At 41.0% G+C, this 13,099-nt stretch overlaps 1 protein-coding gene across 1 annotated transcript in view; it reads left to right on the top strand.

The window, feature by feature from the left end:
- JAK2 (Janus kinase 2) overlaps nucleotides 1-10,778 on the top strand; it is a 93,798-nt gene extending 83,020 nt beyond the window's left edge. Inside the window, exons 23-24 of the mRNA XM_019555155.1 lie at nucleotides 3,757-3,870; nucleotides 7,267-10,778. Coding sequence (XP_019410700.1) covers nucleotides 3,757-3,870; nucleotides 7,267-7,374 — 222 coding nt within the window. The 3' untranslated portion in view covers nucleotides 7,375-10,778. The remainder of the gene's footprint in view (nucleotides 1-3,756; nucleotides 3,871-7,266) is intronic.
- Nucleotides 10,779-13,099: the final 2,321 nt, after the last annotated feature.

The following is a 13,099-nucleotide window of genomic DNA, read 5'->3' as shown; positions in this document are numbered from 1 at the left end:
TGGCACAGTAGACCTGGGCTTAAGTCAGGTCCACACTTGTGAGCAAGTGACACCCAAAATTTCTCTGGGAAAGCATTGCTGAGAAAAGAACCAACACCAAGTCAGAAAGTACTTCAGATACCACATCGAGGCCCAGCTATTATCTGCTCAGAGTTCTGCCCTTCATATTCTCCATGGCGCCATGAGTAGTCCACTAACAGTAGCACTACATTTGATGAAACAGGGAATACTTATTTACCCATACCCGGACAATTGATGCAGTCAAAGACGGGTCCCGCTATGAGATCAGAGCAGCTCTGAATCAAGTCCTAGTCCATAAGCCTTAGTTGGAAGAACAGAATGGTGACAGACAATAGAATTTATAGGATCTCTACGTGACTCTCATTCAACACAGGCCTACCTAACCAAGGACTGAGTCTGGTCCCTTCAGTTGCCCTAAGGCTTTAGTCTGCTGGGATATATTTAGGCTAGATATCAGGAGGCGCTACTTCACAGTCAGGGCAGCTAGGATCTGGAATGAGCTTCCAAGAGAAGTGGTACTGGCTCCTACCCTGGGGGTCCTTAAGAGGAGGCTAGATGTACACCTTGCTGGGGTCGTTTGACCCCAGTACTCTTTCCTACCATGGCAGGGGGTCGGACTCGATGATCTGCTGAGGTGCCTTCCGACCCTAGAAACTATGAAATTATGTCAGCATGCTCCTGCCTGATGTCACTTGTCAGACTTTGCCTTTGAAAACTGTAGCAATAAGGATTGTGTAGTCTTTCAAGGCATCATATGAATAAAATGGTCACCATCTCATCCATCCCAGTTCCTGCAAGAATTCACTGGATGGCTAGGCCTACTGAGCATGAGGTAGAAGGGGGATCCTCCTTAATACCTATCCTGACAATAGTGCTTTTCTAAAATGCATGAATAACAGGTTTGGGTGTCCACTTGAGTCATCTTTGAACGCAAGGCATATGATCCCTAGATAAGAAATAACACATGAAAGTCCTGAAACTGAGGGCAGTCAGACTAGCCTGAGCAGCTTTTCAGTCTGGGTTGTTTGGAACTAGGTAGTGCACATAATGAAGACCAATACACTGACGAAGCTGTCAAGATTTGGGACTGGTGCTGTCAGCATAGGACAATCCAGCTATCTATTTTTCCTGAGAGCCAGCAACCACTCTGTGGACTTTTTGGCAAGGACACAATAATCATTCATGGTAAATCTTTGCATAAATCTGTCATAGACCCTCCTTTTCTGATAATAAGGGACCCCAACCATAGATCTCTTTACTGTAGCAGGAAACACAAAAGCCAAAGTCTTCTGGTCCAAGGTGCCCAGGGCACCCCTCTTTCAGTGGACTCTGCAGATTTCTATGGCTTTCCTCTGATACTTCTAATACCCAGATGATATCCAAGATCAGAAATGGACAACGCTAAGATTGTGATAATAGTGACAGAGAGACTTGGCTGTCATATGCCTACCAGCAATTTCCAGACAAATTCCCCTATGCTTTCCTAAACATTGTGTATCAAAACCAAAGCAACATCTCTTATTAGTCACTGATAGTGAGAGCCATCCTGATAAACAGTTGAAGGAGTATGATATTCATATTTCTTTCTTAACAAAAGCCTCCTCTGTTTTTTCATGTCATGACATAATCTTTCTTATCTAACTTGAGGCTGATTCTTCTTACACTAACTCCCAATGGGAATGAACAGTAAGCCAGATCTTCTGTGATTGTCTCTTTGTGGTCTTGGGCCAGTATCAGTATCCATATTTATGGATAAGAATCATATATCAAGCAAGAGTCTATGTTTTTAAGAATCCTTCAGTAATAGTCTGGTGCTGGGCTTTAGATCTCTCTGAAGATGCTCAGTCCCTCTCAGAGAAAGCACAAAGACTGCTTACAAGTCTTTGTAAGCAGTTTTGCCCAAAACCACTAATATAAAGTATTCACTTACAAATTACCTTAGTTGATACAAAATTATGACTTGGTTCTCCTGCTATCTGTGATACTTATGAGCAGGGATCCTGGTTTCCTCTGTTTAAAAATTGCAGATGCTCTGATTAAAAACCCCCAAAATCTGTGATTGAAATGAAATGCCACTATATATATAGGTATCAATTGAACACAATGTTTTATTGGTATATTTACAATTTTAAAGCAATTTGGAAGCTCACCAGTGCCTCAATCACTATAATAAGATACATTCTAAGTACCTATAAATTTTTGATATTTGATTTTGGGTTTTTTATCATGGAAAATCAGAGTTCCCCCCGTCCCCTTCACTCACTAGGACGCAGGTCCAGGCCCCTTTCTCCCCACCCAGAATTCCCACAGCCCTGCTGGAAGGGACCCCCAGCTGCCAGGGCTATGGGGCCAGGGACCAGGGTCTGCAGCCCCCTTCCCCCCCCCAGTAGCAGCTGAGCCCTGGCTGCTACCCATGAGATGCAGGAGCTGCTGCAGTGGAGCAGAGCATGGAGCCCAGCTCCCCTTCCCCCACAGGTAGCATGGCCAAAGCGGAAGGGCAGGAGAGGGGGCAGATGCAAGCTGCCCACTGCAGGTTTGGGCTCCCCACCCTGCTGCCCTCCCCCTAGGGCCCAGCGGGCGGGTGAGACCAGGAAGGGAAGCTCATTGCCACTGCTGGGAGCTCTGTGCCAGTGTGGCAAGGTGCCCCCTGCCTTCCTGGTACCAGTAGGGGACACAACTCCTGCATCACCACCCCTGCTGCTGCCGGGCAAGAAGGGGGCGCTTTGCCATGGCAGCACAGGGCTTGCAGCAGCAAGGAGCTTCCCTGCCCACTCAGCTCTGCCACACCGGATCCTACTCACTGGGCCTCGAGGCCCTGGGGGAGGGCAGCAGAGCGGGGAGCCTGAGCCCACAGTGGGCAGCCAGCCCCCCCCCCCCATCTACAATTCTGGGGGGCACATGCATCCCATGGACTCCCCCAAGAGTGTGCACAGTGGTGGGGAGCCCCCCCCTCCCCCCATGGCTGTGTCACCGTAGCTCATTGCAATGGCAACATAGCATCTAAAAATAATCGTGCGTCACTGGTTAATGCACCAAATGCACAGTAAGGGCATGTGTAGACGCGTCCAGTGATAACAAATAGCCATGTCCTTAGAAATCTTTTTCAATGGTAAATATCTATTGGCATGATCCCTATATGATATGGCTGTGCTTAAAACACATATTCAGGCATCTCACCTTACCTAGTGCTCCCTTTTAGCCTGTATAACTGATCTCTCCCTGTTGTGATGTGTCAATGTTGTGCCATCTACACATATTATTAACAGTAGTTGTATATTTTCATTCTGATCATCAGTAAAGATTTTGGCAGCTGCCTGCCAGTTGAGAGCTCCTTAGCCAATTATTTTGACCTGCTGAGGTGCAAGGTAGCAGGTTATACAAACATTAAAAGATTTAACATTCTAATAATTGCTGTTTAACATGCTCTTCAGTTACAGATGGAATAGAAAGTATTTACTGTAATTGTCACTGTAAGATATAAACATATTAACCTGGGGCAGGGTTCCAAATACAGAACAGAAATATTTATGAAACATCTCTGCCTTATCTGTTTTATGACTGAAACTCAGACTCAGACTCAAACACATGACGGGACCAAAGTCCTAATAAGCTCTGTGCTGTATACGCATACTTATTGATCCAATAGAAGAAGGTGATGGTAAAATTAACAAAGCTTTTCCAATTTCAAAGTATGCTTTAACTTAGAAGTAACAGAAACTTGGTTTTATGTTTCAGGAATTTATGCGCATGATTGGTAATGATAAACAGGGACAGATGATTGTATTCCATTTGATCGAGCTTTTGAAGAGTAACGGACGACTCCCAAGACCAGATGGGTGCCCTGATGAGGTACTACAGTGACTTTTTTGTCTTAATGCTGATCAATAAATAATAAGTAATAACTATAAATCATGTGATTTCTTCATGGTATATTGCAGTAGTGTCCATTGTGTGCTCACCTAGGCCCCTGCTACCTGTTACATATATTAATCAAGTGGTGAACCACGCAATAAATTTAGGCTAGCCATATGTGCAAAGTAAGACCAGCCACAAGTACAAAGTAATTATCACACAATTAACTGGTTAATCATACAATAAATTTAGACCCACCACATGTGCAAAATAATTATCAAGCCATAAAAATGACTATCCAGCCATAGAAAGAGCCAACCAGCTATAAAGTTAGTGCTTGATAATGTGTAAAAACTCTGTAGTTGTTTTCTGTCTGGCTTGAATTTGAACATGCAGGAAGGCCCACATTCAGAAGCAGCAGATGGTTGTGTTTTTACCATGTAGTAGTTAAAAGACCAAAGAGAGGTATTATCAGATATATGGTCTTCCTGAATCTTTCTGGATAGGTTAGCTGCGGTTCATTGCTACAGGTTCATACAGATTTCAACTCCAAACTGGAGAATGAATAAGCTTTCAGTAGTCTAGCAGATAGCTCTGCCTCTTAATATGGCTGGCTGATAGTTTCATTTAAGATAGGGCTTTCCAACTGGCAGCCTATAAGCTGCATACCCACAAGGGGTTTGTTTGCAGTGGCCCAGACTCCCACATAGCTGCTCCTCCCCCCATTGCTCCAGCTGTAGCAGCTGCTGGGGGTTCCAGGCTCCCTGTTCTTCCTCCAGCTTCTGCTTCCTGCCTCTGTCCCAGGGGCAGAGCAGGGCATCGTGGCACAGCCTTTGGCACCCATGCAGCATGCTGTAGCAGAGAAACCTATAGGCAGGAAGCTGAAAGTGGGGCTGGGGCTCTCTTGCCTGTGCACAGGGGGTGGGATGGGGGAGGGAGAAGTAACCACCAGCACATACAATGCGGCCCTGTGGGGAGAGTATAGCTCGGTAAGGTCCTGTTGATCACTCTAGTATGGTCTATGCAGGATCCAGGTCCTGCTGGTACAGCTCATGGGACATACAGCTCCTGGCTGCCTAGAAGCTAGACAGCCCTCACTTCAGATATGTTAGTACAGCCTTCACACTTAAGGGTTAAAGTCTCAAAGACCTGTGAGTTTCAGTTGTCCATGTTACACTAACATGACTGTAATACATATACTCTGCTGTCATTGAATTTTTACAACATAAATGGCAATATATTTGGCTACATGTTTTAACCTTAAAAATAGGAATAAATAATAAGACTTACGTGCACAGTGTCCTAGTTAATGATGATGCTGACATCTTAAAGTTTGCATTGCCTGATTTATGTGACTTTGCTTGTCCAGCCTTCATATTGCAGATGTTCCTTGCATCTGAGATTTAAATTACCTGCCTTCACTATTTCCATTTGTTTCTTCCTCTGCTGGCAAGCTTAGGAATGCACATATTTACTTAAATGCCAGTGCTGGTCCTGTGCAAAGATATACACACTGTATGTACATGAGTTGTCCCATGTGGAACTCTTTGCATGTACTTAATTTTATACACAAGCCTGTAGAGGGTAATAGCATTGTACTGTAAGCTTATAGGAGACGTTCACAAGTAGCCTCTGCATTTGTACTCTCACGCTGGGTATATATAACCAGTTATGTGTGCATGAAACCCCTTCATTTAAACACTCTAAATCAGGGGTGTTGAGCAAACCTGGCCCCAGGCCCCAGAGCATGAGGCTGGCCCACAGGCTGGATGGACAATGCAGGCCCAGCCTTGCTGGCCGGATTAGCACAGACCCTCCTCCCCTCTCACATGCTGAACCCAGTGCCATTGACTTGCTCTAGCTAGACCAGGACTGCATAACATGGTGCTCATTCTGGCCAAATTAGGATGTGAGCCTGCCCCAACTGGTCTGGGGTGGACACTGCATGCAGCACAGGTCCTGGACTGGCTGGAGCAGATGCTGAGTCCAAAATGTAGGGGAACCACAGAGGCCTTCCCCACACCCCCTTGCCAGTGCATGACAACACTGTATATGGTGCCAATTCTGGGACCTGTGCTGTACTTGGCGCCCATCCCAGACCAGCTACCATATGCCTTACAGTGCCAGAAAGGCTCTGTGGAATCTGGATCTAGCATGCCCGGGGGAAGGCATGCTAGATCCAGGTCTGGACTGGTCCTATGCGGGTCCAGCTCTAGGGGTAGATGATGTGACTCCACAGGCCATGTCTAAATGAGCATGTATTCTCCTGAATAATGTAGAAATGTTCTTCTTGTGTGAATATTTTTTCTTGCTTCTATGTGGTGTTTTTTTTTTAAATCTGCATGGTTTGAATAACCACTGGGTGTTTTGTACCATGAGTCTGTTTCTTTGGGCCTTATGGGGAAGTGGGGAACTAGTACTTGCAACAGAATATTTTTTTTTAATTTCTCAAAATAATAATGGGGAGGTTTCAGGCTTCCCCTTTATGTAATCTACATAAAGGCCCCACTGGTTCTTCAGTGTGAGAAGCTGTGGTTTTCTCCCATTTTTGAGCTCTGATGGAACACAAGTTATTAGTCCATAACTTCTTACCAGTCTATTTTTATTGGCTGCTCTGAGCATCAAATTAATGTAATTTTGGAACTACTGTAATTGTTTTGGAGAGAGGAAGACTGTTGTTCAAGTGTATGCTATTTCTGTGGGTTTTTGTTTTTTAACCTGGTACTTGAAAGTTGACCAGAGGCTTAAAATATTAATAATGGTCCAGGTAAAGTTAGATTAGTGACCATAGTGCAGATAAGGAAGTTGTAGATCTGTAAGTTACCCTGTGAGTTTCATCATCACGTACTGGAGGATCAAAGAGAGGGGAGATATGTGCAAATTCACTCCAAGTGCACGTTCACTAGAACCATAGTTAATCTTTGCATACTGAGGTGCACCAAAACATTTCAGATTCAGTAAATTGACTATAAGCAGATTACAGTCTATGTGAATATAGCAGATATTTGAAGTGTTATACTAGTCAAGATAGAGCCTAATTTAGAAATGCTCCCTCAGTAAAACTGGGCACTGTCAGCACTACCACCCTTGACATCTTTTTAAGCATTCCCTTTTTAAAACAGATTTGCCAAATAGCAGGAAGGTCTTCGCCCAACCTGAAAGACTTGCTGTTTTAACAAATACCTTGATAAAGCAGAGCTAAGAACAGGTAGGTGTCACCTGCACTCTAACTTAACCAAAGAAAGCAGTTAATGCGATGACAGATTAGAAGCTGAAGGTGCACCCTGCAGCTCTCCGGTCCCCTGCTAACTCAGAAACACTTCAGACTAGCTCAAAGCGTGTAACTAGCTGAATTCCTATTTATGTAATACCAATGTCTTATCTCTTCCTCAGATATATGCCATCATGAGAGAATGCTGGAACAACAATGTAAACCAGCGTCCGTCCTTTAGGGACCTTGCCCAGCGAGTGGATCATATAAGGGACAACGTGGGTGGATGAGAGAATTTCCATTAATTCAGCAGACATGTTGGAACACAGAACAAAACTTTGTTCTTTGGTTTGCTGTGGATTATTGACACATTCACACACATCCATCCATCCTTGCTCTGAGCAAAATCTGTGTGAAAGTATCCTGCCAGAATCTGCAAACTGAGGAATTCTGTTTATTTTCTTCATCAGGTTACATTTTCTACTATGAGAAGACACCAATGAAAAACTTTAATAGAAAGGGGAATTATTTTTCTAAACAAAACAGCATACCTATTATGTGATCGTTCAGCATCACCATTATTTGCCTTACTTGGCAATGCAAAAAAAAGGGGACTTACCAATATGGTGAGGATTTTAGAAATGAAAAGACTGAATGGCATTTCCTGGCAGACATACGTACACAGAGTATATTTTGTCTTTTCACACTGAATGTATAGCATCTTGTCGTCCTGTTTAGTGTATTGCACAAGGGCTTGTATCTCATAATTTGTTGCTCTCTGTGCGGGAATAACTTTACTGGAGAACAAATTGATGGTGGTTAGATAACTAAGAAACTTCTAATGTGCCGTTTGAGCCCTTTATTAGTCAGCAATATATGTAAAGGTATTCATCAGGCAGTTTGTATGATGTACTGTAAATATTTTAAGGGAAAGGGAACAAATATTTAAATTTGGACAGCCTGCAACCCTTCTTCAACTGAAAATGACATTTTGTAATGAACTTGTGAAAATTTAGCACAGCTTATTTTTCTTTTTTCCCTCCTGTGCCTATTGTGGAAGTGTTGGGTTCCCTCCCTGTTTTATGAAGGTACAGACAGCAACTAGAACTGAAGCTGCCTGCAATAAAGCAGTGACTTGTTTACCATTTCTTAGAATAAGAATGCTAAAGATATAGTTAACCCTTTTACATGCTGCTTTTTCCCCTTTCCATCTGTGTAACCTCCAGGGAGTGATAGGTTTAACTCTAAATAGGAGTTTTGCCTTGGGGTTGAATTAAAGATAAAAAGCACCCTCCACAACCCCTTTCCCCAATCCAAAGAAAAGGGTTTACAACAAAACTCCTTGCATGGCCAGCCATCATCTTGCCAGGACTATTTTCTGATGAAGCTACACTATCCCATCTCATATTTTCTGCTGATGGGAAAAGGCAGGGAAGTGGGGTTAGGCAGGAAATGACAACAGGACTCCATAGTCAGTCAAGTGGCCAGGGCTATCCAGCCTGTTGCCTGCATGCAAGGTGGTGTGTGTCTGACAGCCTGAGCTTATTAAAGATCTCTGCAAGAAAGGTAATACAACTCCAGGCTGAAATACCCTGAGTACTGAGTGTCCCAACGTGTAAAGATCAGGGGGGATAAGTGCTGTTGTCTCTAGGTGTAAATCAGACTGATGTTTCAGAACTTAAGCCATATGATTCTACTTGCTCTCATAAAATAGAGTACTTTGCACCTTGTTTGAATCTCTTTGTTTGGCTAGTTCACCCTACATTTTTGGTGAGAGAAGCTTGTTTTAGGGGCCTTGTAATTCAACAAAGTGCTCTTGCATCCAAGTAGAATATTCATTTAAAATGAATTGGCAGTGAGTGAGTGCAACAGCAATTATTTATAAACATGTAAGGTGCACAGTAGTGATGTCATTACGTACATCTAATAGGAATATTTTAAAATTTACCTCAGTTTTTAAAATGCTTACCCAGTGTTCAGTTTAAAACAGTGCCAGTATGAGCAAGCTCCGTACCAGTTGGGAATTCTTTCCTCGATCTTTACTCAGGCAAAACTCACCTTGACTTACTGGAGAGAGGTTTTGTCAGAGTAAGAGGGCAGCATAAGTTCCTCTATTGTGAATATTGGAACTAACAGTAATTTATATCTGCTGACACAAAGTTTGAAACACTTAAATCAGCATTTTTAAAAAGTAACATTAAATTGCAAATAACTTTAAAGTTCTTTGTCCAAGGCAATGCTTCTTATTGCATTTCTGTACATTGCTTTGAAGTCTGTTTCAAAATGAGCTTGTGGAAAGAGATGTCTTTGCGTTTGTAGAGTCATAACTTGGTATATTGTTTTTTGTAACAAAACAAAATAGAGCTTTACAAGCATTAAAACAGCATTGTAGCTGGGAAAACATACAGAAACAAATCTAAAAATTCAGTGTATAACACTCAGTAACAAATAGGTTTCCAAGAAATACTAGATGGAATATAATTTATGTAAAATTAAAAAAAACCTCAGGGAAGTTTGTGTAATGCAATGAAGAGATCTTCCATTCTGCTATATTTTTCAAGAGATAAGACATCCTGTTTGTTCTACTATAGTCTGATTAATTTCATACACTTTGATTTAATAACTGTAGTGTTAGAATATAAAAGGATGAAGATTTTTGAAGTTCTGTATTATTTTATTAGATGCTTTTTAAAAGATGTTTTTATTTTTGTTTGGCTTTTTTCTTGTTTTTTTTAAATGTTCTATCGTTTTTTAGACAATGCTTTAACTTTACAAAGGAGTCAAATTTTGTACTCTCTATTGGACAGGGACAAAACAACCCATTATAACAAATCTCTGTAAGGCATGAATATGGCATGTTGAGCATCCCCAGCTCAATAAATAGGAGCAAGCAGTACTTAGCAACTCCAAGAGTTGTACAGATCTTGTAAGATTTTCAGTTCTGTGGTATATACGTTTAGTTCTATGTACGGACAAAAATCACGTGTTTTTCAAATAACTATTTGGTTGTTTTTCAAGACAATACACATGTAGTGACTTTGCTAGACTTAATGCCAAATGTAGTAAACTTTTGAAATTAATGCACTTCAGAAATAAGTTCTTACAGTAGTTCTGTACATACTGTGGTATTTTTTTACATTAGTCTTTGATTTAACAGATAAGTCGTAATTATTTTAAAGTTGGTATTCACTTTTTGTCACACATTTTCTTGTTATTTATATGCTACCAAAATGCTGTGATTTGTTGTGAAAAATGCTGTGTCCTACACATACATGACTGCTGCTATAAAGTAAAGTGAAGTTTATTACAGCTACTGCTTCAGATTTTTTATTAAAGAAAATAATTTTACTATAAAGAAATTGTATATTGTACAAAGTCTTTACAAACAAATGGGGTTTTTTATTTCCTAATGTAATACTGGTCTGTGGTCCACTAGTTGTGAATATGTTGAGCTTCAAAATCATTCTTAAATGTATTCCACAAAGTTGCGACAGTCATGTAATAAACAGGAGGAAAGAGTTTTCAGACAGCTACAACCTAACCTGAAAGGAAGAAAACTAGCAGCTTGTAAGAGTTTGGACAAATCACAGTATCTAAGAAACGCTTCCATAGTTTTCAGATACTAATTACTGTATAGACCTATGAATATAATTGTACCAACATATTTCAAAAATATTAAAACTATTTTTAAAAAGAAAAGTTTCTTCTAATTTTTGGATATAGTTGAACAGTCATTCCTCACCAGCCACTCTATAGCAGTAGGGGAAGACGGGAGCTACTGGTAACAATTAACAAGGGCCTGGTTTTTAGGCAGGCTGGAATGTGCATGTGCACAGGAAAGGGTTGATCTGAGAGCAGGATTCAGAGACCTCAGATGCGTTTGTGTGTTAGATAATAAACTACTAAAAGCTGTAGGGACTTGAACCTGAAATGGTCTGACAGTTGTTAAGAACTGAACATGGCAAACTATTTGATCTGCTTACCAACTTACATCTGCTGACCTCCAGTTTTATATCCCGTTTTGGTGGCAGGCCATGAGAGCTGTCTACAAAAGTGAATTGTAAGCAAACTGACTGATGAGAGGCAGCAGTATTTAACTAAAAATGTATCAATAAAAAGGACTTTTCAACCTGCAGAGTTCTTATTTGCTTCAGTTTCATAGTTGGTAGGGTCGGAAGGGACCTGAGCAGGTCATCAAGTCCAACCCCCTGCCATGGGCAGAAAAGAATGGTAGGGTCAAATGACCCCAGGAAGGTGTATTGTGTATTCTGTGACCCTTAGTGTAAGAGATGATTTACTTTTGAATTCCAGATAAGAAAATTAAGCTACTTGTAGACATTGGTTATCTAAGTTTTGTGTATGTGCCCACTCACGGCTGGCTTGCAGACAGCTGTTTTTAAAAGTGTAAAGAACGGGTACCTCAAAGCTTTCCTTTTACTTACAACCTTTACTTTGAGTTGAAGGACTTGTGTTCTCCTACAGTTGGAAAATATAGTGCAATATTTCTGCATTAACTATGCAATTGACCAGCAAAGATTTGCTTAATAGAATATTCTTAAGATGAAGGGAAACAGAACTGATACCTTAAGGTTCACTCAAGGATTGAGCTTGTTTAATAAAATGACCTTAGTCATATTCTTGAAATAATTGGGTATGCCATGCAAACATTTCCATTTTGTACAGTGTTTTACTTCAATTAAGTATATTTATTGGTACTTGTCATGGCTAGTTTACTTTTACCTTTAGCTTGCACAAGAAGAGCTATGATAAGGGATGAAAAGCAGATTTCCAGCAGTCTTACTTCCTGACAAGGCCAAAAGTGAAGAGTTGATATATTAGATTAAAGATGAAGTGCATGCTGTAGTTTTAAATATACTTCAGTGATTTATGTTGTTTATACATTGCCGTGCTGTAACAGTGTACTCAACGTTAAAACCTTGGCCAAACTTTCCAGAAGCCTCTCCTAGCACAAAAATACAAACCGTAATTAAGTCTCAAACTATGACTAATGCAGATATAACTGTGCTAGGGCAGTATGTTTTAGCCAGCCTGGAAAGCTGCAGACAATGGCTTAACAATAGCAAAAATAAGAGTATGGACAAAAACTGAGTTGAGAGGTAGCGGTATAACATGTGAAAGTGTTTTGCTGAGGGCTAAGCTAACACTTGGTAAGATCAGGCACCAGACAGGCATTAAGTTCTTGCCTTTTTAACCCACTGTACTTGGTTTGTCTGTCCAAAACTTACGGTTCCCTCTTAAGACAAGCAACACCTTCCATAGGCCACCAAGGAACTAGTTTAGACTGGTTCTCATGAAGACAAAATGGTTTTAAATACATTTCCATCCCTTTTTGTACCTAATAACATATTGGCTCTATCAAGGTTAGCTACTGAAACACAGCCTTGGAACAGACTAAATCCAAAGGAAGAGTAGGAAATTTTGTTGAGAAAATTTCTCTTGAACTTTCATACTCACCTTAGCCTATGTCACGTGCTATACATTTTAGTGCTATACTAGATAAAGTCCACTTGAGTCATCTGAACAGCCTTCTAGATTTCTCCCTCAAAAAAAGAGCTGCAGTGAATTTGGTGAGGTGTCTATTAATCAGTTGTCCAGCTGACTAGTAATCAAAAACCTCCAAGCAAACTAGTTTCTTCTTTGGAGTATGAAGGAAAGTTAGGCTAAATGTGAAAAATCTGGTCTAAAACCTGGACTCACCACTTGAAATTCACCTTCACACACCAAGATGCAGAAGCTGCTCAGAGAAAAAGTCTCTCACCTGCATACCTCAAAGGTTAGTGCACATCCATGTGTGGTAATTCTGGATATTTTTTTTTTCAAACAAGCAGTCAGATACAACTTCCTCAGATTTTCACTTTACAAATTTAGCAGTGTCTGACAAGATGGCTAGTGCACACGCAGCAATTTTCTAGCACATCTGTGCAATCAAACAGGCCATATTGGTCAAAAGAATTTAAAGGTCAGTCCTAACAAGGGCTATTCCCACACCCAATT

This window comes from Crocodylus porosus, unplaced genomic scaffold (genome assembly GCF_001723895.1).
Source record: "Crocodylus porosus isolate Cpor-Errol unplaced genomic scaffold, CroPor_comp1, whole genome shotgun sequence".
In the NCBI taxonomy this organism is placed as follows: domain Eukaryota; kingdom Metazoa; phylum Chordata; order Crocodylia; family Crocodylidae; genus Crocodylus; species Crocodylus porosus.
Note: the sequence above shows the minus strand (reverse complement) of the source record. Positions and strands in the feature narration are given on the sequence as shown.